This window comes from Xenopus laevis, chromosome 7L, assembly GCF_017654675.1.
Source record: "Xenopus laevis strain J_2021 chromosome 7L, Xenopus_laevis_v10.1, whole genome shotgun sequence".
Classification (NCBI taxonomy): domain Eukaryota; kingdom Metazoa; phylum Chordata; class Amphibia; order Anura; family Pipidae; genus Xenopus; species Xenopus laevis.
The window spans coordinates 26729874-26757547 of NC_054383.1; the positions used below are offsets into that span (position 1 = coordinate 26729874).

Consider the following 27674-nt stretch of genomic DNA (forward strand, 5'->3'; position numbering starts at 1 on the left):
GGAAATTATGTGATGTGATGTTAAGCAATTCTATTTACAATCCTCAGTTCCTTAACATGTAAATCTATATATGTTAGTTTGTTGACCTCTTACACTTATATTATTAGTGCTACAAAGAAGACACATCCACCTGAACTAAAACTGAAAAAAATTTGACAAAATCCTGCTGTATTAAAAGAAAAGAAAATGCTTAAGACATCACCTTCAACGACAGCTTGACTTACAGGTTAATTGTTTAACACTCTGAAACAACTGCTTTATTGTTGTTAGAAAGATGCTTCTTCAAAAAAAAATCCAATCTCTTTTTTTAACATTTGTTGATAAGAGAGGGGATTGTGTGCTTTACGTGTCAACAGGAATTTAGCATAGCACCAAAAGTAACTAAATGAAGAAGACAAGCTTAACCCTACTAAGCTTCCCTATCTCCCACAGGTTAAAAATATTGCTGGGAGCAGCCTATCTCATGCCTATCAGTGAGGAATGTACATTAGCAGCTTCTTCAGGCTTAACTGTAATCAACACTCAGCAGAGCCCCCAAGAGCATCCATGCTTTCTACACATAACCCATTAACTTGTAACTCATTCATTGTAACTGAAAAACATCACTTCAAATATATATATAACTATGTGCTGACAAACAAATACAGATTAAAGTAATCCGCCCTTTCAAAATGAATTTATAATAGGCTTACTACTGTAAATTAATTTTGAAAGGGCATTTAAAGTGAATCTATTTTTTGTAAAAAAAAAAATCTAAAACATTTACAATGTATTAGAGAGGTAAGAGTAAAAGGCTGTACATATGTTTCTGAGAAGTGTACGAGTGTCTTTTATGCTTAAGATACAAATTTAACATATTTTGGAAACCAAAAATAAAAATGACATAGTAATTAGAAAAAGCACTGCTACAACATTTTGCTACATTTGCTGCATTCAATTCTTATTTATTCCCATTATAGCCAACATAATTCCCAAACCTGTTATCCAGAATGCTCGGGACCTGTATAAAGTATTTCATACTTTATCAAGGGTCTAGTTGTGTTTTCCACCAAAAAAATTGAGTTTTTGAGTTTTTTTTGGTCAAAATCTAATTTTTTTTTTAGATTTCTTTTTTTAAAATTTTGTGATTTATTATTCCCCGACCCTGGAAATAGCTTGAATCCGAAAATACACCATCTAAAGGTGGCCATAGATAACAATTACAAACTATCTTGGAAACACGTGTAGAGCTGAATCGTAGAGCCGATACACAGATAGAAACAATAGAATTCTACCTTAATCTGATGATTCAGCACTTCAAAGGCACCCAATCAAAAACTTTTGTCCAGCCGATCGACAAGCTGACCAAAATCCAAGTCTTCTGCCAATATTGGTCAGCTTTTTTCCCACAATACACGCACCGAATATTGTACGAAAATGTTTTTGTACAATATTATCTGTGCATCTATGGCCACCTTTAGACCTGTTGAGGTCATGTAGGAATCAATGGCAGATGTCCCTTGAACCATTTGCAGATGTTAATAAGCCTTCATGATGTTCAAGTCTTTTTCGGGGGGTTTCGCTCTAAAACTCGATCAATTCGAGTTATTTTTTTCACCGAAAAAACGCTCATCAATTCCAGTTTTCTTGTGGTTAACCCCCGAACTCGCTGATGCAAGTTTTTCCATTCGAGTTTTTTCTTAAATTAGAAACCATGTGAGTTCATTCAAGGTTTAAAAAAGCACACATAACTCTAAAATTCGACCTTTAATAAATAACCCCCTTAGTCTACTAGAAAATCATGTAAACATTAAATAAACCCAATAGGCTGGTTTGGCTTCAAATAAGGATTAATTATATCTTAGTTTGGGTCAAGTACAAGACACTGTCTTATTATAACAGAGAAAAAGGAAATCATTTTTAAAAATTTGGATAATTTGGATAAAATTGAGTCTTTCCGTAATTCTAAGCTTTCTGGATAACAGGTTCACAGATATGGATCCTATGCCTGTAATTTAAAAAGCGTTGAGTCAAAAAAAAATATATAAAATCTTATATACAATTATGGGTCTATAACACAAAAGACGAAGTTGTTATAGCAATAACAACATTCTCCACAAATGATTAAATTGTGAACAGAATGCTGATTTACTTTAGATTTTTTAAAAAACAAGATTTTTTTCCAAAAAAACATGTGAATGTGAAAGGAAAAAAAACCCTTATAGAGGTTCAATTGTTTTATTTTTAAATTTCAAATACTGAAAACATCTGTCAGTTTAAGATTTATTATTCAGTACAACAAATTTGTCAGGGGGGGCTAATATTGTTATATAATGTTATTCAAAATGCTCTGGACATGGGATCTTCAGGATACGGTGTCTTTCTGTAATTTGGATTTTCGTACCTTAAATCATTTATGATTAATTAAACCCAATAAGATTGTTTTGCATCCAATAAGGATTAATTCTACCTAAGTTGGGATCAAGTACAAGCTACTGTTTAATTATTACTGAGAAAAAGGAAATCATTTTTTAAAAATAGCATTATTTGAATAAAATGGAGTCTATGGAGAATATTTACTAAAGAGTGAAAGTAAAAATTTGGTGTAATTTTACCATTAACTAAAATTCAAGTATGACAAGCTTTTTTCGAATTAATGCAGGAAAATGGAGAACTCAACCCAATCCCAAAATAAACACTTGTTTTAAGTGCAGGGAGCTTACCTGGAAGACCCTTCCCTTGCATAGGGGTCAGTGGAGAAATAGCAAAAAATTCGGATGCACAACTGTTTGTTGAAGTTGTGTCCAAAGGTGATTTATTTCAGCCCATATCTACATCACAAAAGGGCAAAGTTTTGGACCCCTCTGGGCCCTTTATCAAGCCTATTGTGTCACACTCAAAAAACAACTTAAATAGGGGTGGTTGGGGTGGTGATTATAAGCCCCTCCCCCTTGTTAAATATCCGGATAAGATCCAATGGATTTCCATGTGTCCAAAAGAAAATGTCCAATCAATAAACGTCTCTTCACATAGTGTCCATGGGATGTTAGTGCCAATCAGTGATATAAAATAGATAAATTATCCTAAAAGTATTGTTTTTGGCGAATTAAGCTGCATTTCATTATCCATGACTGAACTAATATCTCACATACATAAGTTGTCTTGCAAATTTTCTCTATCTTACCTTTGCAGTTCGGTCCCTGGATCCACTGACTATTATTCCCCTGTGGCAGTCCACACAGTTTACATCCTGGTCATGGGCAGTGAAGTGAATGCTGAAGGCGCTATGAACTTTATGAATGGCAATCCTTCCATCCCTGTAAAATTATTGCAGTTACAACCACTAGTTTTGCTCTATACAAGTCATATATTCACAGCTAAAAAGCGACAGAAATTGACATTGTAAATGTAAATCTGTATGATCTTCCAAAAACGACTGTTATGAAAATGTAAAAATCTTGGTAAAAATTATTTTCTATGCATATAAGGGCCCAAGCTCTACTAATGGCATAAACAAGTAATTAAGGGTAACATATAGATCAAAATGCTATTATTTAGTAATACAGGTAAGATACCTGTTATCCAGAATGCTTAGGACCTGTGGTTTTCCAGATAAGTGGTCTTTCTGTAATTTGAATCTCTATGCCTTAAGTCTACAAAAAAATTATTTAAGCATTTATTAAACCCGATAGGATTATTTTGCTTCCAATAAGGATTCATTATATCATAGTGGGGATCAAGTATAAGGTACTGTTTTATTATTACAGTGAAAAGGTAATCATTCTTAAACATTTGAATTATTTGAGTAAAATGGAGTCTCTGAGAGATGGCTTTCTGGATAAAAGGTTTCCAAATAACTTATCTCATACCTGTATATAATAAATATATCCATTTGGGTTTAATTGCAAGGTCTGCAGTGGAAACGAAAGGTCATTGCTCACCAATATACAAGGAAAGGTCTATATTATTCCATGTATTTGACAGTTCAAAATGTCCCCAACTTCAGAAGGGCCGGCAAAATGTGTTGGCTAATATTGGCTTTGAATTTGCTTCTGTGATATGGCATATCAGACACATAGGGGCAGATTTATTTGAATTGATATTAATCCAAAATCAATTCGAATTTGAAATTCAAAATTTATCAAACCTTGACCCTGGGAATAATTCGAATTTGACTATTAGTTTGAGTTTTAGATGTTCAAAGTTTTTCTTAAATAACCTCCTATTCGAATTTAGAATATATTTGAATTTAATAGAGTAAAGAAAAATTCACCTGAATTCGAAATTCAACCTCATAGTCACCCAGCTACAAATCAAATTTATTAGAGTAAAAATAAATTCACATTAATTTCACACAGAAATGCCTTCCCGCTGGCGATTCACATTCTTGCCGGCGGAAAGGCATTTCAGTGTGAAATTCATGTGAATTTATTTTTACAGTAATAAATTTGATTTGTCACTGGGCGACTGACTATGAGGTCGAATTTCGAATTCAGGTGATTTTTTTTTTTTACTCTTATAAATTCAGATATTCTCTAAATATAAATAGGAGAGGAGAAAATAGGAGAAAAAATGAGAACATCTAAAACAAACTAATACGGTCAAATACGGATCAAATTGTTTTTCAGAAGTCGCCTGAAGTTTCCTTGTGAGGCAACTTCGGGCGACTTCAGAAAACTAAGTTGTTAGGCTGCCTTCCCGCCAGCTAGAATATAAATCACTGGCAGGATGTCACTCGAAGCGCTTCGTTTTCCGAAGTCGTCTGAAGTTTCTTTGTGAGGCAACTTCGGAAAACGAAGTGCTCCGAGTGCCATCCTGTCGTCGATTTACATTCTAGCCATCGGGAAGGCAGTTCAGGGAGATTAGTCGCCCAGAAGAAGAAGAGATTTGTCGCCGGGCGACTAATCTCCCCGAATCTGACCGCGTGTCTCTGCCCTACAACTTTACCTAAGCATCAATAATCAAATGCTGTAAAATGTTGCTAGTACTTTACTGTTAGTGTTGTGGGGCTTCCTACTTGCCTCAGCAAGCTTGCCAGTTAAACACACTTTAGAGAACTGCAAACTAATTTGCCACAGAATGAGACAAACTGTTTAATCTCTTTCATGAAGGGGATTAGCTCCCTACTCAAGTGCACATACTAGCATTTTTAGTGGGAATCTTCAAAATAAACATGACCTCAGCCAAGGTTTCTGGATCAGATACCCTGCAATGGCAAAGTCTGCATTTTACATGTCAGGGCAAAATGTGTTTCGCCTTCTGGGACAAAAAGAAATAAGCATCAAAGAGACACCAAATAGCATTTCCAAAAAGTTTATCTACCTTGCATTTTCAATTGTTATGTATTTAATGTGTATGTTAATTTTATTCCCTAGATGAGAGAATATAGGGCATCAAGGCAACACGAGATGCATGCTTTATTTGTCAATAAAGGAAGTCACTGATTTTCTTACATTTTACTAAGGGAGGAAAGATCAAGTAAATATAATTAAGGTGACAACCAATGGGGTCAAATTAGTTATGGTTTGAACAAATCTGGCTCACTAGAGTGCAGTACATGTATTCAAACTGTTATCAGAATGCTGGGGACCTGGGGCTTTCGAGATAACAGATCTTTCTGTAATTAGGATCTTCATACCTTAAGCCAGTGATCCCCAAACAGTAGCTCATGAGCAACATGTTGCTCCCAGTGGCCTCAAAACATTATTTGAATTTCTGGCATGGAGGCAAGTTTTGGTTACATAATAAAACAGATGTACTGCCAAACAGAGCCTCAATGTAGGTCAGGGCCGGAACTAGGGGTAGGCAGAGTAGGCACGTGCCTAGGGTGCAAAGCTGAGGGGGCGCCAGGCACTGCTCTGTCGCCTACCCCGTGTCCGGTCCTGTGTCTCTCTGACTGGCGTCGGTAATTTCTGTTCTAAATGCGCTTGTTTCGCGCATGCGCGCCGGCACGTAGTTTCGCGCATGCACGCGGGCGTGTAGTTTCGCGCATGCGCGCCGGCGCACACTAAGCCAGCGCCGTGCCCGGCCAGGTTGCCTAGGGCGCCTGGCCGGGTTGGCCCGGCTCTGATGTAGGTTGACACTCCATAAAGGGGCTACCAAATGGCCAATCACAGCCCTTATTTGGCAGCCCCAGAACATATGTTATGCATGTGTTGCTCCCCAACTCCTTTTACTTCTGAATGTTGCTCACAGGTTCAAAAGGTTGGGGATCCCTGCCTTAAGACTACTAGAAAATCATGTAAACATTAAATAAACCCAGTTGGCTGGTTTTGCTTCCAATAAGGATTAATTGTATCTTAGTTGGGATCAAGTACAAAGTACTGTTTTATTATTAAAGAGAAAAAGGAAATCATTTTCAAAATGTTGTATTATTTGAATAAAATTGAGTCTATGGGAGATGGCCTTTCTGTAATTCGGAGCTTTCTGGACAACGGATCCTATACCTGTATTATTATATTATTATTTCACCTTAAAATGGCTTTTGAAGAATATTATACCCAACTGAATTTGGTCTTCCAGTTTTGTAGTTTCTGAATTATTTAACTTTGGAATCTCTTTGGCATCCTGGTTGCTCTAGTAATCAAGCAATGATTTGGAAGTCAGGATGGAAGATGGATAACACAGGATATTTTTAGTTGCCATTATTGGTTATCCTAACAATGATATAGCATTTTAAACTGCAAACGAGACAACAAAAATGGCAAATAATTAAAAAAACTAAAACAAAAACTGATAAGTTCTTAGAACAGGCCAATCATTACCATGCAAAAAGCAAATATATTACTTCCTTCTCAATAACAGACCCAGCTGTTTGATCCCTCCCCATAGAACAAAAATATGTTTTTACAGGTACATACATATGACTTCATTGATTTGATCCTGAGAATCTTACCCTCCTCCACTGATGATATGGGAATTGTTGAGTACAAATCGACAAACATCTTCCCGGTGGTTTAAAAACACAGCAAAGGGTTGTCTATGTACTCCATTGCTGTTAGAACACAGTTTGTGTGCTGTGATTTTTTCTGCTTGAGACAAGTACAATATATTTCCATCTAGGTGTATCCATGGCATTAAACTGATAAAGGAAAAAAAAGAGACAAAATCAGTTAGCAGTGAAAAAAAGGAAAAAAACAAGAAAAAATGTTTCAATAAAGCAATGTATTATTATAGAGTTTAAAGTGGTTGCTCAACTTTAAATTAACTTTTAGTATGATGTAGAATGATATTCTGAGAGAATTTGCAATTGGTTTTCATTCTTTATTATTTGTGGTTTTTGAATTGTTTTTTTTATTAAGCAGCTCTCCAGTTTGCAATTTCAGCAATCTGGTTGCTAGGGTCCACATTACCCTAGCAAAAATACATTGATTTGAATAAGAGACTGTAATATGAATAGGAGAGGGCCTGAATAGAAAGACAAGTAATAAAAAGATCTGTAGCCTAAGTCAAGGCCAGACGTGGCGTTTCTGCAGCGTTTTCAGGCGTAAATACGCATAAACAGCACTACCACTGAAACTAATGGAAGTCGTACTATGGCAATTCACACAGGGCACTTGCAAGCTGAAATCCGCCACAGGACGCCAGTATTGGGTTTTTTAGCAGAAACGCCAATACGTCAAGAAACTACCAAATCAATAGACTCTATGGGATCTGCACGTTTGAAACCACACTTAAATATGCAGTGTATTTTAAATAAGGCGTCCAAATTCTCAATGAGAACAATGAAAACAATGAGAAGTGCATGTTGCGAAAAGAATCCTACGTGCTGAAAAACGCATGAAGGACGCACATTGACGGTCACATGTGGTTTCAGTGGCGTATTTATGCCTGGCTGTTCTTTTTTAAAAACGCAAAGTAAAAACGTCATGTCTGGCCTTGCCCTTACAGAGCATTTGTCAGTGACCTCCCATTTGAAAGCTGGAAAGAAGGAGGAATTTCAATGAATTATTCTATTATTTTAGGATGTAACAATGAATTACCCTGGTAATGCCATGGCTTCAGTAGCACTCTACAAGCTTGCAAAAATTGTGTGCAAACATATATGATTACATAACAGCCAACATCTTTTTAATAATATGATGCTTTTAGAATTGGATTTGCAGATTTTCCTTGTTAAGACTATGAATAACCAAAAATGGCTATATTTACAAATGTTAATAACAGCTTAAATAGCACTTACTTGCGTTTCCATTTGAGTAAGATGTTGCGTCTGCAACGTCCATTTTTCCAGTTCTGAGAGACCCGCACTCTTTCCTTTACTGGAATCCAAGAAGCACTGTAAGAAAATAACATTATACTCGCTAGATCAAGAAAAATACATATAATTTTAAATCAAAGAACTAGCTTCATACAGTTTATTAAAATACTTCATCCGGCATAAAGTTGTAACCCATACTACTCATGAAGTAGAATTTAGCTATATTTAATTTCTCTATAATAACTTATAGAGACCTACATTGTTCGGGGGTATAGATTTCCTTTAATAGAATCTGCCATAACAACATTACCCGGCACGGCATTCCTTAACCTCTCTGTCCTCACTGTGAAGAACCACCTATGCTGTTTCATATGAAAGTTCTGATCCGGTAATCTAAAGTTGTGGTCTCTGATGCGTTGATCCTTTAATTGGGAAAAATATCCTCCCCATCTGTCTAAATGTCCTCTAATGTTCCGAACCTCCCATTTAACAGTTTAGTTGCATGTGTTTGCACTCTCTCCAACTCATTTTTATTCTTCTTAAGGACTGGAGCCCAAAACTGCACATCATATTCAAGGTGAGGTCTTACTGAGGACCCCTATAAAAAGAGGTAAAACTGGTCTGAACCTGAATTTGACCACAACCCTTTGCAACCGAAGTAACAAGAGAAAGGAAGGGACAATAACCTTAATGGTGGAAGCAAAGTCACTTCCATAGCATCTTCTGTAGATTCCTCCTATGGGCAAGTGATTTTAGAATCCCCTGTGACAGTAGGAAGAAAAAACTTTGCAAGACCACAAAACCAGCTGCCTAAAATGTTTAAAAGGCAAGCGTTGAAAATTTTTTACGCCTGACAAGCCCATCCAAACCCAACTTCTGCCCCACTTCTGACGTCACCAGAAGGGCAGGGTAAGTGCAAGTATATTTGTAAGTGCAGCAATGTCAATAGTGGGACTGGGATAGCACAGAGAGGTTAAGGAAGGGCTGCGGTGAATACAACCCGGCACCTGCCCACAACCTGCCTGACCCAACCCCACTTGACCCATAGGGTCCAACTCATCACTAGGCCCAACTTCCAACTACAAACCCGACACTGAAAACATCTGTAGATAGAACTATTAACAGAAACAGTACATTTATCAGTCAACACAATGTCAACACAAAACAAGGCTAACAGTGTCAGTACCCTCTAGATTTAGATATAGTATCTTGTGTATACTTTTCACTGTAGTACATTTCCACTTTTCCGCCTTCTTTCTATAACTCAAAATACTGATTAAATTGTTAGTTTACTTTTCATATTAATGGGAAAATATTCACTTTAGTAACACACAATTGGCACTGTTTTGATAATTGCTTCTGGCTCAGACACATACACTTGCGTTTCCAAATCGCACAAGCATAAAGCAGTGATCTCAAAACACTTAACAATCCCACAGGTAATAAGTAATCTGGACTTTTAGACTAAGGCTTCAATTGTGGATGAGTGTGCAAAGCCAATATTTTTAACGACAGACATTCTTATATAGCACTGCATTGTACCCTTTAGTCCCAAAAGATGAAATCTGGGCCAAGTAAGGATAAAAACAATACTGAGCTGCAATCCAATCCTTTAAATTGTGTTGCAGTATATTTTAACCCTTTCGGTAACAGAATTGCCACTTTGTGTGCAGTTCTAATCCAACATTGCTAACAAAAGCTCACAAAAAGGCACTTACTTCAGAAAAGCAAGCTGCTACTATCAGCCACATCTAGATTATCAATGTCATTATGCAAAAACTCCAAAAAAAAAGATAAAGAAATACCGTGCTGTACACATGATGGGGGTAATTTACTAAAACTCGAATTCTTCTGGTCAGGCTTTTTGGGGCAAAAACTCAAACTTTTCATGAGAAAAATAAAACTTGAATTTTTCAAGATTTATTATATGCCGATGCTGCAAAATGCCAGAATCTGAAAATCCGCCATCTCAGACCTGTTGAGATCATGTAGAAGTCAATATCAGATGTCCCTTTAACAATTTGAAGAGGTTTCTTGACATCGTGATCTGTGCTGGTTTTCGAACCATAATCCAAAAAAAGTCAGGGTTTCCTGGCAACAACTCCAAAAAATTGTACAGTTCAGGCATCAAACTCGAACTGTCGAGGTCATGTATAAGTCAACGGGAGGTATGCCTATCCCAATTTGAAAATATCATTGTTTGTGCTGGGTTTAGACCGATAAGCCATTAAATTGGGGTTTTTTGGGCAACAAACTGAAAAAATTTAGCAATTCGGGGGAAAAAGTCTGAAAAATCATATGATTTGGGTTTTCGTTCGATTTAATCGTGTTTTTTCCCTATCCGATTTATTAGAATTATTTTAGCAATAAATAAAGCAAAATTGGGCATGAGAGTTTGGTCGAGCTTTTTTAAATGTAATAATTAGATAAACTGGGATTTTATTAAATAACCCCCAATATGTTTTAATATGAGCTCATTAAATGCTATTTTCACCAAATCAGCATTAAAGGAGAGAGGATTATTAGCTTCAAGGAAATGGCCATTTATGAAAGGTGTAATTTAAAAGTTGTCATATTGATGCTGCGTGTTTAACTTCTGAGAATATGCTAATTATGCTGTCACAGAAACCCTTACATTTTGGGAGGAAATTGTAAATCAACTGTAATTTTAGTGCACTGCTTCAAATGATAAGATGCAAGATCACTTCAGCAGTCCTTGTATTAAGCCAGTGGCAAGGCAGAGCAAATTGCAGCTCTCTGAACCTTAAAATCAGTGACAATTAGCATTGCTTTTATGTGAATATAGACGAGACAAGAACCACACTCTACTAGTGTGTATATACAAGTATGGGACCTGTTATTCAGACTATTTGGGACCTGGGGTTTTCTGGATAATGGATCTTCCCATAATTTGGATCTTCATACCTTAAGGGTTAGTTCACACGAGGAGATTTGGGGAGATTGTCGCCTGGCGACTAATCACCTCTTCTTCTGCGCGACAATCTCCCCAAACTGCCTCCGCAGGTCTTCCCATCCGCTATAATGAAAAGTCGCCTGCAGTAAAGCACACGCGGTGCTTCGGTTTCCGAAATCGCCTGAAGTTTCCTCATGAGGCAACTTCGGGCGTCTTCGGAAAACGAAGCGCCGTGTGTGCTTTAGCGCAGGCGATTTTTCATTATAGCGGATGGGAAGACAAGGAGGCAGTTCGCAGAGATTGTCGCCCAGAAGAAGAGGCGATTAGTCGCCGGGAGACAAAATCTCTCCGAATCTCCTCATGTGAACTAACCGTTAATCTACTTGAAAATCATCTAAACTGTAAATAAACCCAATAGGTTTCTTCTAACTCCAATAAGAATTAATTATATCTTAGCTGGAATCAAGTACAAGTTACTGTTTTATTATAACAGAGAAAAAGGAAAAATCAAAGGCCAATCCATGTTATACGTGTGAAGTTTGAACACTATGAGATTTGACCTTCCCCTAATTTGGAGCTTTATGATAACAGGTTTCTGAATAAGGAATCCCATTCCTGTATAGATCTAATTATGTGCTCTAAAAAAGTTTTTAAAAAGTTTACACGCAACATATTTTTGGGACATTTTATAGCTTACATTTTTAACAAATGGAGTCTAATTTTGTAGTCTAAAACACAAAGGATAATCAGGAATCAGACTAAATGTCAGGTTATCAAACGAAATTATAGATTTGAAGTGTTTGATTTAAAACACAAAAATGATTCCATTGGCAGCCAATGTTTTTTTAAAACTATTCAAATATTCAAGCTGCCATGGTTGTAGAAGATGGTCAATTTACCACCTAAAAATACATAAAATAAAGAATTTTTTTAAGCAAGGTAAGACATCATACTTCCTTGGAACTCAGGTGAGCACCACAATAAAGCTGATCAGTTAAAATCTATTAGTCTTGAGTAAATAAACATTACAACTAGCTGTTAATACATTTAGGAATCTCTAACTTGGCCTCGGGGCCTGTCTAAATCTCCATTTTTCCCAGCCCTTTTTCAGAGCCTAGGGCTCTTTTTTTTTCGCTCTCTCTCTTTCTCTCTTTTACATTTTCCGGCACTTAGTGACTATTATAATTTGACTGCATTCCTGGGCATCTGACCTGTTTTAAACAAAACAAAAAAGCAAGCTTTTCGATCATTTAAATCTTTTGCCGACACTTGGCTTATGATCAGCAAAGCTAGACTAGAGAATCATTTAGCGGTCTTATAACTGCACTGCTGAGGAAGGATTCCAGAAATAAGTAAAAAAAAAAAAAAAAACCTGAATAATTGCACTGGTTCCCAGCAGTGAGAGCTGTAGAGACTATTATAGAGACACACATATGACTTGACACTAAATTTATGTTTTTTATCACTCTAGTATAACTGATCGATAATTTAATCTGTACTAAAAACAGTCTGATTTTAACAGATCAAATAAAAATGTTTCATGGGTAACATCAAAGAAGCAGCAGTAATACTGTGACAGATTGCACATACAACTGTGTTACTGCCATTGTAATATATGGTATAATGCCAAGAAACAAGCAGTGTGCATTTATAATCACTTTTCTGACAGTTGCAGGAGGTTGTGATTTCTGAAACATTCATATGGGAGGTGGCTGTATTAAAAGGGGATGTCCATCTCTATGCAACAAAAACTAAATATAAAAAAGTATGAGAGACAACACTTAAAAAATCTTATAAATGCATTCACAAAAGTGAATGGAAAAACAGAGGTCCAGTTCCCCGGTGTTAAAGTGTCATGTGATTTGTGATTGTGTGCTTATATCTCAATGAGCTCTTCAAAATAAAATAATTACCTACATGCACCCATTAAATTAATTTTAAGCACACAATATAAAGCATCAGAGCGTTATACGTAGGGTTGCCACCTTTTTCATTTGAGTAAATCGGCAGGGGGCGGGACGGTGACGTTGGGGGCAGGACGGATGATGTTGGGGGCGGGGCAGTGACATTGGAGGCAAATCGGATGACTTTTGGGCGGAACTAATGAGGACTGGTTGATTGTCATGTCATTCAATTCAATGTCCTGTCCAGGTTTCCTAATTTGGAAATCCAGGCACTTGTGAAGTAGCAGTGAAGTAGCAAACTCAGATATTAATATCTTTTTAACCATACATTTTTTCTAATAGGTGTACATTGGGCATTTAAAATGGTATTTGTTTCTATAGGGCAAACTGTATAAAGGTGAACATCCCTTTTATAGAAACAATAAGAATGCATTTGATTTAGAGTTTCTACTATTATAAGCCTAAAAATAAGTACTGGTATTGGACCTATTATCCAGAATGTTTAGGACCTGAGGTTGTCCAGATAACTTATCTTTCTGTAATTTGGATCTTCATACCTTAAGTGTACTAGAAAATCATGTAAACATTAAATAGCCCCAATAGGCTGGTTTTGCTTCCAATAAGGATTAATTATATCTTAAGGTGGCCATACATGGAGAGATCCGCTCGTTTGGCGATGTCGCCAAACGAGCGGATCTCTCTCCGATATGCCCACCTTGAGATGGGCAATATTGGGCTGATCCGATCGTGGGCCCTAGGGCCCAACGATCGGATCCTAACGAACGGGAATGGGTGGTCGAATTGCGGGACCGCATCAAGGAACAGATGCGGCCGTGACCCAACGGAATTTTTTGTCCCATCCGATTGAGATCTGGCCGACTTTCAGACAGATCTCGATCGGGGAAGCCCGTCGGGGGGCCCCCATACACGGGCCAATAAGCTGCCGACTCGGTCTGTCTGCAGCTTTTATCGGCCCATGTATGGCCACCTTTAGTTGGGATCAAGTACAAGCTACTGTTTTATTATTACAGAGAAAAAGGAAATCATCATTTGGATTATTTGGATAAAATGGAGTCTATGGGAGCCTATACATAATTCTGAGCTTTCTGGATAACGGGTTTCAGGATAAAAGAACCCATACCTATTTAATATACTAGGAACTTAGTAGGGATCTCTATTTGCCTGTTCTTGAAATACAAAACCAAGGAATAGGTTCAACATCTTGAAGGGGTTGTTCACATTTAAATTAACTTTAATTATGATGTAGAGCGTGATATTCTAAGACAGTGTGCAACTGGTTTTAATTTTTTATTATTTGTGATTTTTGAGTTTTTTAACTATTTGTTTAGCAGCTTTCCAGTCTGCAATTTCGGCAATCTGGTTGCTAGGGTCCAAATTACCGTAATAACCGTGCACTAATTCAAAGAAGAGACTGGAATAAGAATAGGAGAGGGCCTGAATAGAAAGGCGAGTTATAAAAAGTAGCAATAACAATACATTTCTAGCCTTACAGAGCATTTCTTTTTAGATGGGGTCAGTGACCCCCATTTTAAGCTGGAAAGAGTCGAAAGAAAAAAGCAAATAACTCAAAAACTATAAAATATAAATAATGAAGACCAATGGTAAAGTTGCTAGGAATTGGACATTCAGTAACATATTAAAAGCTACCTTATGGGTGAAGCACCCCTTTAACTTTGGTTCAAATCTTAACTCGCACACGAGTCACTATGGAAAAGATGGCAATGCTTCAACTCTACTCTTTCACCAAATGCAAGATAACTAAACCCCAATCTCAGTTGTAAATGCTTTCAAGCACAGTAAATGAGGGAGCGTTCGGCATGCAGAAAAGATGAACTTTGAGGTAGGCAAAGCACATTTACAACAAAAGTCCTAATTATTCACTTTATGGAGAACATGGAGAAATCTGCTTCTAAATACATTTTAATTAAACTGATTATTATGTTAACTGGGAAAAGCATTGTCAGGCTCTGCTGGGATTCGAAACAGGAACCTATGGGTTTCTGGTTCAGTGTCTTTACAACTGGGCCAGATGAGCAGCTTGCAGGGTTGCTCACTATATATTACCTGGCCTTTGTAGCCCCAGCCTAGCAGCAGCCTGATTGGTTTGTAGTCAGCCAATCAGGGCTGACTCTGCCCTATTTAAAGCCAGCCCTCCGAACACTCCTTGCTTGAGCATTGTTTCCCAGACTAGCAGTGGGGCATTGTCCCTAGCTATGGGTTTCAGCTTTAGCTTCCTTGCCTTGTTCTGTCCTACCTTGAACCTTTCCTCCTTATCTTTCCTTGTTCTGTTCCTGTCTGGTCTTTCCCTCCCAGTTCTGCTCCAGTTCTACCTTTTACCTTGCCTTAACCTATTCCAGCCTTGACTTTGACCTGACTACTTAGAAAAGTACATTAGAGTCCCTGCAATGTTTCAAGCCCAAGGGCCAGACTCACTATAGTGCTTAAAGGAGAATTCAACCTGTGGGCAAAAAAACCTGTACCCCCCCACCCCACATAGACCCCTCCTCCCCCCAGGCTAACTACCCCCCCCCCCGGGAAATGCCCCATACTCCATACTTATCCCTAGTCACAGTTTCTTCCAGCGAAGTTCTATGCATCCATCTTCCGCGTCCTCTGTAAGCTGACTGGGAGATCTGTATTTCTGCGCATGCGCAGTTGGAGCAGTTTGCAACAACCCCCCCGGGGGGGGTAGTTAGCCTGGGGGGAGGAGGGAGGGGGGTCTACGTGGGGTGGGGGGTACGGGGTTTTTTGCCCACATGTTGAATTCTCCTTTAAGGTGGCCATACACTGAGACATCTGCTGCCCGATATGGGTGATAACGGGCTGACTCGGTCTGTCGGCAGCTTTTATCGGCACGTGTATGGGGGTCTTTAGTAAATAAATACATGGCCATACTTTGGATGATTATCCTACCATTTTCACAATGCAGCATTAATAAAACTATACTTTGAAATACAATTTTACATTTACATTTAACTTTTCCTTCAAATAGACAACATTTTTAACTTAAAAAGTTAAGTTTCTATAAAAATTAGGCACACATTGCAATCTAAGCACCTTTGCAAATGCATTTTCTTTCAAATACAGGCAGTCCGTAGATGGGGCCGGAGTTTGTTCTTAAATTTAAATTTGTATATAAGTTGAAACATATACCTTTACTAATTAAATGCAACAAGACAGATGTTTGTCTTAAGATAGTATTTATTTTTACCTTTCTGTGCATATTTATTTTTACCAATATGTCAGAGAGGATTGTGGGAGGTGGTTTATTAAAGCTAAATGCTAATAAAGGCCAAGCAAACCACAGTACATTACTGAAATAGGCTCTGCTTGTAAGTATGAGTTGAATGTAAGTCCGGTGTATTTAACTTGAGGACTCCTTGTGCAGGTATGGGACCTGTTATCCAGAATGCGCAGGACCTGGGGATTTCTGGATACATTTTTAGTCATTTGGATGTTTATACTTTAAGGGGCAGATTTATTAAGGCTCGAATGGTTAGTTGAATTTTCAAAAAATGTTTGTGTCAAAACGCACAAATTTGAATTTAAAAAGCACTAACTCTAATGTAAATTTGAATGTGAGATTTATTACACCTCCACCGTGGAAACAGTTCTAATTCAAATATTTGCCACCTAAAACCTGCCGAATTAATTTACAATTCATTGGCAGAGGTCCCATCTGAAGATTTTAATAGGCTTCCTGACAAGTTTTTTTTTTCGGAGGAAAACTCGATTAGAATTCGATTCATATTTTCGGGTCGGGACAATTCGATCAAATACTAGACGTTCAAGTTTTTTCATAAATGACCTCCCATGCGAGTTGTGAGTACGTTCGAATTTATTAGAGTAAAAAAAAATTCACATAAATTTTAAAGGAACAGTTCAGTGTGAAAATAAAAACTGGCTAAATAGATAGGCTGTGCAAAATAAAACATGTTTCTAATATAGTAAGTTAGACAAAAATGTAATGTATAAAGGCTGGAGTGACTGGATGTGTAACACAATAACCAGAACACTTTTATTTACCTGCTTTTCAGCTCTCTAACTCTGAGCTAGTCAGCGACTTTAAGGGGGCCACATGGGACATAACTGTTCAATGAGTTTGCAATTGATCCTCAGCATTCAGCTCAGATTCAAAAGCAACAGATATGACGCATGTGGCCTCCCCTCAAGTCTATGATTGATTACTGCCTGGTAACCAATCAGTGAAAACCAAGAGAGCTGAAAAGCAGGAAGTAGTTTTCTAGCTATTATGTTAGACATCCAGTCACTGCAGCCTAAATATTACATTTTTGTAACATTAGAAACATTATTTATTTTGCACAGCCTATCTATTTACCCAGTTTTTATTTTTACACTGAACAATTCGACCTTTGATAAATAACCCCATGTCTATTAAAAAATCATATAAATATTAAATAACCCAATGAGGATTAATTATATAAGGTACGGTTTTATTATCACAGAGAAAAAGGAAATCATTTTTAATAATTTGGATTATTTGGATAAAATGGGAAACAGCCTCTCTGTAATTTAAAGATATCTGGATTAACAGGTTTGTGGATAACGGATGCTCTCTCATTACTAGGGACAGTGGCCATAGCATCCTAAGGGTAAAGCCACACGTGGAGATTCGGGGAGATTTTGTCGCCTGGCAACTTTGGGTGACTATTGAAAACGCATCGCCGCATGTGCATTAGCGCAGACGACTTTGCGTTGCAGCCTATGGGGAAAACCGCTGAGGCAGTTCGGGGAGATAGTCGCGCGAAAGACGAGGCGATTAGTCGTCAGGCGACAAAATCTCCCCGAATCTCCTCGTGTGGACTAGCCCTAAAAGTTGAAGACGGTCTAAATTTTCTTCTTTAATAATTCATAAATTTATCTTTCAGTCTATCATTCAAGTCACTGCCTAGCTCCTACAGCTACTGTTCTAGTATCCAGATAGTAATGTAAATGCCAAACTCAAGAGATGAAGGACAAAAAAAAAATGTTAATGCAAAAACCATACATTAAATACATATGAATCTACCAAACAGAAAGCCTTTCTTTTAAAGGTTAACTCGTCCTTTAAGCAATCACAAATAATTAAGCGTCGCTTGCTGGCATCAGTCATAGTTTGCACACAACATAGGATCTGAAAATCGGTATACATTTTCCCTTGGTAGGCAACTTTCTTACATAAAAAAAAAAAAAATATGAAACCAAACATGAGGAGAAAAAAAGTTAAATGTTTTCTTCAAATTAAGGATTTCCTCTCTAACTTGGCCAGTACGCCAAAAGAAATGCAATATCCCTTGCGAGCTCTAGGCTACAGCTGCAGGAAAGAGTTATAATGAAGGGGCTGTCCCTGCAGCTTCACAACCACCATCTGACTTTGCACCACAGTTACTGTGTCGATCCCACGCAAAATTGGTTTTTCTCTTTAGAGACTACAGAAACATGCCTGACAGACCGGACTGTGCTCTGCAAAGTTTTATGAGAAGGGCTGGCTTGATAGAGAAAACTCACACAACAAATGAAAGTGAGTTTTAAATTCACTGGTTTGGTGTACGTTCAATTTTATTTCTAAGACCTTGGGTAATAAATTGCAATAATGCAGTTAGCCATGTAAACCAATAATTAATTCGTTTAGAGGGCACCTATCACCTAAAAGTTTTTTTGCCCACAGCAGAGATCCTGGCACTCCAGATGGGGTGAAATAATAGTATTTTTCTTAGCATGGGACCAGAGCACTCATTTGGGGAATTTTCTGTGTCACTTGCTCATTATGCACATGTGTGTGCCCCAACATGGCCACCTGCAGTGGTGTGGGGGCCAGATCACTTGATCGGGATTCTTAGAAAAACACTTGGTGCGCGGGGAAACAATTTTTAGGTGATTTTAGGTAATTGAACTGATGCAATTTAGCATGTACAGGTATGGGATCCGTTATATGGAAACCCATTATCCAGAAGGCTCCAAATTACAGGAAGGCCATAGACTCAACTTTAACCAAATAAATTGGATTTTTAAAAGTTATCCCTTTTTTCTCTACAATAAAAAAACAGTACCTTGTACTAGATCCCAACCAAAGGTGGCCATACACATGTATGTCGCCAAACAAGGGGATCTCTCCCCGACATGCCCACATCGAAATGGCCGAAATGTGGGCTGATCCGATTGTGGGCCCTAGGGCCCAATGATCGGATCAGGATGGAGGCCAAACGGGTGGTCGGATCGCGGGACCGAATCAATGAAAAAATCCGACGGGATTTTTTAACCTGCCCGATTGGCATCTGGCCAACATTCGACCAGATATCGATCGGGAAAGCCCCTCGGGGGGCTCTACACACAGGCTGATAAGCTGCCGACTTGGTCTGACTTGGGCAGCTTTTATCAGGCCTTAAGATAATAAGTTCTAATTGCATGCAAAACAATCCTATTATTGGGTTAATTTAATGTTAAAATGATTTTCAAATAGACTTAGGGTGTTATTTACTAATATACAAATTTATCTCATATTTATTAAAAAAAACTACAAACTCCCATGCCCGATTTTAGCTTACTTAGAAATAAAAAACTTGATTTAATTATTGGATCGTGGAAAAACTCTATAAAATTTAGAGAAAACCTGAATCGTTAAAATTTGTCGGACTTCTTTTTTGAATTGCTTTAATTTTGTGAGTTTTTGCCCAAAAACTGTGAAAAAGTCGGATTTTCAGGTTAAATCCAGCGCAGACCATAAAAACTTCAAATTGAGATAGGTGCTTCTATCATTGACTTATACAAGACCTCGACAGGTTTGAGGTGGAGGATTTTCGGATTTTGGCTTTTTGCAGTATTGGGGTATAATGAATCTCTAAAAATTAGAGATTTTTTCCTCTACTAATTCAAGCTTTCTAGTGAAAAGAGATTTTAACATTCAGATTTTAATAAATAACCCCCTTAAAGGATGGTGATCCCTTATTCGGAAAATCCCAGGTCCGATCATTATGCCTCATACCAGGCCCACCGGGGCTGCTGACTCAGATCAGGGGCTGCAAGGGCAGGGAGTGGGTCTGGGCTGGCCCAGTCCGACCCTGCATCCTTGTATATTAATAAATCATCCTCCCATGTTTTTTACACAGTCAAGCACATATCAAAGTTCCTAAAACAAATAATATCAGCAACCAACATGATCAGATAACCATATTATACAGAACAGTCCAAATCAGTCTAAAAGAATTGGTCAACAAGTGAGTGCAAGAAGGGCCATAGGTGGATCCTTGGGTGTGGTGGTAGCAAGCAGCCTGCAGGTGATTCCAGGGATATGTAACCATTAAAAACTAAACAGAGAACAGATTCAACACAGAGCTTTCAATACATTTGTTACAGCCATAACTATCCTATTTAACTGTTGGTTTCAAGCAGAATAAAGGAGTTGTTCCCGAGGGAGAAAAAAATGCCATTGGTGGAAAAACATGTTATTATGTGGTTGCAATTTTAGAAATAAGTAAGTGTGTGGTATGTTTGGCTTGACAATGGCAGCTGCTGTTGAGAAATCTGACTTGAATGTACCTGCCTCTGACTAGCTAACAGCGCCGTTCCGCATTTGCTCATTTAGTTTGGGTATTTCTCTTTGGCATTTATATTTATAAAATTGCAGGCTTTTTGTTGTTTTTATCTTAGTTTATTTTACTGCACAGCATTTTTAAAATAACATTTTTTTTTTTTCAAGGAGAAATGTCACTGAAAAGCAAACGCTTAAGCAGTTTACAAGTTCACTCTTCAGCAAAGGGCCTGCTTAGAATGCTTATTCTTTCCACTAATGCAATTTACATTTGCAGCAGGGTGAGATATTAGCAGTTTTGGGCTGCTAATACCAGGCTTTTGACTCTGTTGCTCTCTGCAACCCAGTGATTAAGCAACCCTTGAGTTAACGGACTAAAGAGGAAGTGAATAGACAGTAAATATATTAAGAGCATATCCAGGACTGTGTCTATTTGTAGGCAGCAGAGGTGATTGTCTAGTGAGCAGTGGGGTGGGGTGCAAACTGAAGTGGGTGGCAGTCAGCTGGTCGTCAGTCGGAGAGACAAAGTGTTTGGCAGGGGAGAAATTTGGGCAGGGCTTAAAAATGAATGATGGTGGCAGAGGGGTGGAGGACGCTGGACTCCAGGTCTTGGACGCCAACAGTAAAACCGTCACTGACCACATTATGCTAATTACATGAAATACTGCAATATTCTTTAAAAATACATTTTATAACATTAAAGATATTGTGTTGCCAACTAATGTTCCCAACTGCATCCAAAAACAAAAGAGCTGCCCATGTGCAGAGGCAGGGAGCATGTCCAGACCTCTTTGAGGTCTTCACAGTCAAAGAGAGAAGAACTCAGTTCCTTGTCTAGCTTCATGCTAGACAAGGAAGTAGCTAAAAGAGCTGCAGTTCAGATGCTTGTATCAGAAGAATGAAATACAACTAAATGGAAGGAGAAAGGTATGTTATTCTGAGGGCTGTAATTTTAAGGGAGTTTAAAATAGAAGCCTTACTTATCCTTAAAGCAGGGGTGTAACTACAGAGGAAGCAGACCCAGGAGGTATTCGGGCCCCTATAATTCATATACAATTTCAATGAATATTGGTAAAACATGTCAACCTGTAGACAGACCTCTACATCAGCCTTTTAGCATCAGCTTATATTCTTATATTATAGACAAACCTCATTTTCTGCTTGATAATTAGTGACGACCCCTAAGCTTAGCTTCTCAACAGCTGCTCAGAGCCCACTGAGCATGTGAGTGTCACAGACACTTTCCAAGATGGTGACCCCCTGTGACAAGTTTGAAGTCCTGGATCATTGCTGCTATTGAGAAGCTAAAACTTTAGGCTGGTGCAAGAAGTTCAATATATAAAATAAGGCACTTTTAGCCATATTCATTTTTAGGGTTTAGTTCTCCTTTAAGGTTTTGCGTATTAGGGTTAGGTGCGGTTTGAGTTTTTCCTGACCCACACATCACTAATTTACATTAATCATTTTTTGAGGTTTGCATCAACTGCACAGAGAACTGCAATGTCTTTAGTAATGATTTTAAGAAGCACAGAGCCTGTTTGTATTTGCTTTTTGCTTTTGATGTGTAAAAGTTCGTAAACTTAATTTAGTCCAAAAGTTTGAAGTGTGACAATACTGCAAATGTAGCCTTGTAGTCCAAAAGATATGATTAAGTCAAACGCTGAGGCTAAGAGACTAATACCCAATTTCCATTAAATTAAAAAAAGTTTAGAGGAAACATTGTGGTCGGGAATGACTGCCTGAGAGCAGAGGACCATGCTGCATTATGGTAAAAAGAAAATGGAGGTTGCTCAGCAGTCGTAACCCCCTCATGTGGTTACTATTTGGAAGAATAGCATGTTCCCATAAAAACAAATGCAAGTAACACTTTTAACCCTGAAATATCACATTAAAAATTCATCTTCAATACAAGAGTGCAGACACATTTATTATGCATTATGATCAGAGCAAGAAGAAAGTAAATATGTCCCTTATAATACACAAAAGCCATGAATATCTTGTAAATTTTATCCTTATAAACGGTGAGTTCTGATGTCATCAGTTATAAACGGTGAGTTCTGATGTAATTTCTGTCACATGACTGAAACTTGTGTATTATAATAAATAAAGTACCCCCAGTTGCAAAATATGAAGATATTAGAAGTTACCTCGGAGTTTCATGACCTGTATAAAAACACTCGGCCTTTGGCCTTGTCTTTTTATATGGTCATGAAACTCCTCGGTAACTTATAATATCCTTTTATTTTACAAGAGGGGGTACTTTATTCACTATATATTTCACATTTTTACCATACAGTGCAATGATTATATTCCTTATCAATTTTTTATCATTTTCATTTCCTAACTATACACACTGACTGTTAATCAATACGTAAATACCATTTAAATTATTGGAAGAAAAAAGGAATGGACAAAGCAACATTTAGGGGGTTATTTACTAAACCTCAAATTTTTGTGGTCAGGCTTTTTGGGAAAAAATCTTGCATTATTTGAGTCATTATACCCCCATGCTGCACAAAAGCCCAAATCTGAAAATCCACCATCTTACACCTGTTGAGGTCCTGTATAAGACAATGGGAGAGGCATCTATCTCAATTTGAAGTTTTTGTGGTCTGTGCTGGCAACTTTTTTGGGGTTGGGGAAAGAAAGCCTGAAAATTTGATCGATTCAGGTTTTTACTCGATTTTATCAAGTTTTTCTGCAATCCGATTAATTCGGGTTATTTTAAATATGGTCAAATCGAGCATGGGAGTTTGGTAGTTTTTTTTTTTTTTAAATCAAATATGAGATAAATTTGGATTTTAGTAAATAAACCCCTAACCCTTCTGAATAGTGATTCTCAGCTGCTTGTTTATTCCATTAGCACAGATGCAAGGGGCAGTGTTAGAATCCCAAAATAGCTGTTAAGGGACACAGTTCAATTCATCTCTCTGTTAACGTAGTGCATATTTTTTCTTGGAAGCAAAAATGCCTTTTGCAGGACCTTCAAAAGTACTTTAATATATAATGTAATATATAAAATTAATATAGGACAATATTGTTTAAATAACTGCTACTCATTATTGTCTAAAAATACAGAGCAGTGAAAATTTTAAATACAGAAATAAATTGTGGCAATGTTTTTGTTACATAAAACAGCAGTCGCTTTTCATATACATAAATGTGTAAAACAAAACAAAAAAAAAACAATTGCATTAGACTGCATTCTGAGAAATGCAAAATCTTTGCACATTACAAACACAAATAATATACATTTTCTGCAAAATTTCAGAAAAATTATTGAAATCTTCCTACTTGACAAACCCTTTATGGAACTGTTAAAAATAGCAGAAAAGTAATGAGAATCCAGTAAAATATTTCTACTTTTATGAAAGTTTAATTTCAGTATTGGCAATTATTTTCACTTTCCATCAATTTTGACAGAACAATTTTCAAGACTTATAAATACGTGTTATATTTCACCAAATGTGTTGAAATACAACTGAAGTCAATTCTGAAGGTATATAAATAGACCTTGGAATCCATAAATGATTATGTATAAAAAAAGAGTTCATTTCGTCTAACTGCACATTTTTTAACTTAAAAACCTGAAAGAAATATAAAATAGAATACCCAATTTTTAAAATATCAAATGGCAATTCTTTCATTATGATGCCAGTGTACTAGAAACTCAACTACTTAAGACAAATATATATATATATATATATATATATAAACATCCTTAGGACTAATTCCCACTGGCCTTGCCAGCTTTTACTTGCCAAGGATTTTCTGGTGAGTTTTTTTTTTAGACTTTTTTTCTTTAATAAATCCAGACTATACGTGTGGGGGGGGGGGAAAGCTGCCTTAACTTGCCAATGTTTTTCATTTGAATTCTGGACATTTTTTGTTTTCATAAAGCTTTTGAACCAGATTTGATCTAACTATCTGGTTACTAGGGTCCAAATTACCAATACCAAGTTGTTTGATTGAGAGACTGGAGGGGGCCTGAACAGAGACACAAGTAATTCTAAGTACCAATAACAACAAGGTTGTAGCCTCAGCTACAGCTTTTCAGCTGTCTGGGTATGTGAACCCTATTTAAAAGCTGAAAAAGATGCAGAAAGAAAAACAAATCATTCAAAACTGACTGAAGATAGCAACAGTTCTTTCATACAACCTACTACAAAAGACTGATTACAGAAATTAAATTTTTTTGAAATGTTTGATTTGTTCTCATAAGTTGGCCAACAATAAAAAAAATAATAGGACATTCTAGATATAGAGCATAAAGCAAAACGGGTTTCAAAATGCAAATATTTACTACAATAGACAAAAAACAGCCCTTCAGTTTATAGGATACAAGTATGGGACCTGATATCCAGAATTCTTGGGACCTCTCTCTTTCCAGATAATGGATTTTTCTGTAATTTGTATCTTCATATCTTAAGTCTTGAGAAAATCATGTAAACATTAAGGGGGTTATTTATAATTACCTTATTTATAAGGTCGATTTTGTGAGGTCTGTGAAGTTTTTTTTAAAAAAATAAAAACTCGAATCAGTGATTTCGGGGTGAAAAACCCAAATAAACTGATTTATCGAAGTTTTCTGCTAAAAAAAGAAAAAAAACTCGAAACACTTGAATTAATCGAGTTTTCAAGCAAAACCCACCAAAAAAGCCCCAAACATCATGAAGGCTTCAAACATCTTCAAATGGTTAAAAGGGACCTCAACAGCTGGAGCTGGAGTAATTTCAGATTCAAGCTGTTTCCAGCTTCTGTGTATAATAAGTCTCAGAAAATGAGTTCTCTTTTTAACCCGAAAATTCAAGGTTTTTACTGAAAACTAGATTTTTTTTGGGACAAAACAACTCGACATTTGATAAATAACCCCCTAAATAAACTCTATAGGTTGGTTTTCCTTCCAATAATGTTTAATTATTTCTTAGTTTGGGTCAACTACAATGCACTGGTTTATTATTATGCACAAAAGGGAAATCATTTTTTAAAGTGTGGATTATTTGGATAAATTGGAGTCTATTGGAGATGGCCTTCCTGAAACTCAGAGCTTTCTGGATAACCGTTTCCGGATCCCATACCTGTACCTGTTGTTAAGAATGGGGTTAGCATTTATATTGACAGGGTTCTGTAACATGCATATATGTCCAGACTGAGGGGAAAGTGAATAGAGAACAATGACCCAAGCCAAGAGGCCAAAGGTTGCAAACTGCAAAAAAAGTATGGGACGAAAAAAGGATGTTTGTGGGCCTTTGGACCTAACTTGATCAAATCTATCTGACACAGTTAGGGTAAGGGCACACCTGGAGATTCGGGGAGATTTAGTCGCCTGTCGACTAATTGCCCCGAACGGCTTCCCTCTGACTTCCGCCAGCTATAATGAAAAAACGCCTGCGGCATGGCACACATGGCGCTTCATTTCCGAATTCGCCCAAGTTGTCTCACAAGGAAACTTCAGGTGACTTTAGAAGACGAAGTGCCGCGTGTGCCATGCCACAGGCGTTTTTTCATTATAGAGGCGATTAGTCACCAGGCGACTCTCCTCGAATCGAGCCTTAAAGAGACTACAGCTACAAATATTCAGACATTGACTTTAAAGGGATACTGTAATGGGAAAAAAACATTTTTTAAAAATGAATCAGTTAATAGTGCTGCTCCGGCAGAATTCTGCACTGAAATCCATTTTTCAAAAGAGCAAACAGATTTTTTAATATTCAATTTTGAAATCTGACATGGGGCTAGACATATTGTCAATTTCCCAGCTGCCCCAAGTCATGTGACTTGTGCTCTTCAATTGATAAACTTCAATCACTCTTTACTACAAGTTGGAGTGATATCTACCCCCTCCCTTTTCCCTCCCAGCAGCCAAACAAAAGAACAATGGGAAGGTAACCAGATAGCAGCTCCCTAACACAAGATAACAACTGCCTGGTAGATCTAAGAACAACACTCAGGGCTAGGCCACACGGGAAGATTTTAGGAAGATTAGTCGCCTGACGACTAATCTCTGCGTCTAATCTCCCTGAATGGCTTGCTGGTATCTTGCACCCGCTAGCGCTAAAGTCGCCTGCGCCTATTCACACGCGGCAACACGTTTTTCAAAGTCACTCGAAATTGCCTCTTTGAGCGAATTTGAAAAACGTATCGCCGTGTGTGAATAGGCGCAGGCGACTTTAGTGCTAGCGGGTGCAAGATACCAGCAAGCCATTCAGGGAGATTAGTCGCCTCAAAGACGCGGCGATTAGTTGCCAGACGACCAATCTCCCTGAATCTTCCCGTGTGGCCCTAGCCTCAATAGTAAAAACCCATGTCCCACTGAGACACATTCAGTTACATTGAGAAGGAAAAACAGCAGCCTGCCAGAAAGCATTTCTCTCCTAAAGTGCAGGCACAAGTCACATGACCAGGAAATTGACAAAACTGGGAAACTGACAATATGTCTAGCCCCATGTCAGATTTCAAAATTGAATATAAAAAAATCTGTTTGCTCTTTTGAGAAATGGATTTCAGTGCAAAAGTCTGCTGGAGTAGCACTATTAACTGATGCGTTTTGAAAAAAACATGTTTTCTGATGACAGGATCCCTTTAAGACTCATTTGTCAACACCAGCAGATATGAATTACAAGGGTAACATCCTGACCATCAACAGTGGTTTACAAAGCCAAAAGATATGCATATACTTCAAAAGGTGCTTCCAACCACTCAGTGGAGTAAGTAGCAATTATTGCACTTGCTGTTCCCTTGCCACAAATTTTGCAGAGAAATAGACATAGATTAATACTCTAGAAGTTGAGCAAATAAGCATTAAAGCATTCGATATTTTCAACTAACAGTCGTGTCTATGACCTACTCGTGTTCATTCTCTTTGATTATGATAGGCAGTCAGTAACAAGAAGTGTTTGAGTCCCAACATAAAAGCCTACATGTGACATAAGCCTAAAAATATCTGTATTTGTACCTCAAGATGCACGTCTGCAAAATATGATGGCAGATTTTATGTGTGTGTAGTATATTATTAGCTTTAGTTTGAGATTGGTAATAAAAATTACAGCATGAAAAATATTTACTTTTATACGTTAAAAACAGGATAATCACTGTTCAAATTTTCTGCCAAATACGTGTATTTCAGGG

At 37.5% G+C, this 27674-nt stretch overlaps 1 protein-coding gene across 1 annotated transcript in view; it reads right to left on the reverse strand.

Moving 5' to 3' along the window:
- Window positions 1-27674, reverse strand: part of fbxw4.L (F-box and WD repeat domain containing 4 L homeolog) — a gene marked incomplete in the record, with an annotated part of 129340 nt that overhangs the window by 91428 nt on the left and 10238 nt on the right. The window contains 3 exon segments of the mRNA NM_001097827.1: window positions 3164-3296; window positions 6875-7060; window positions 8162-8257. Coding sequence (NP_001091296.1) covers window positions 3164-3296; window positions 6875-7060; window positions 8162-8257 — 415 coding nt within the window.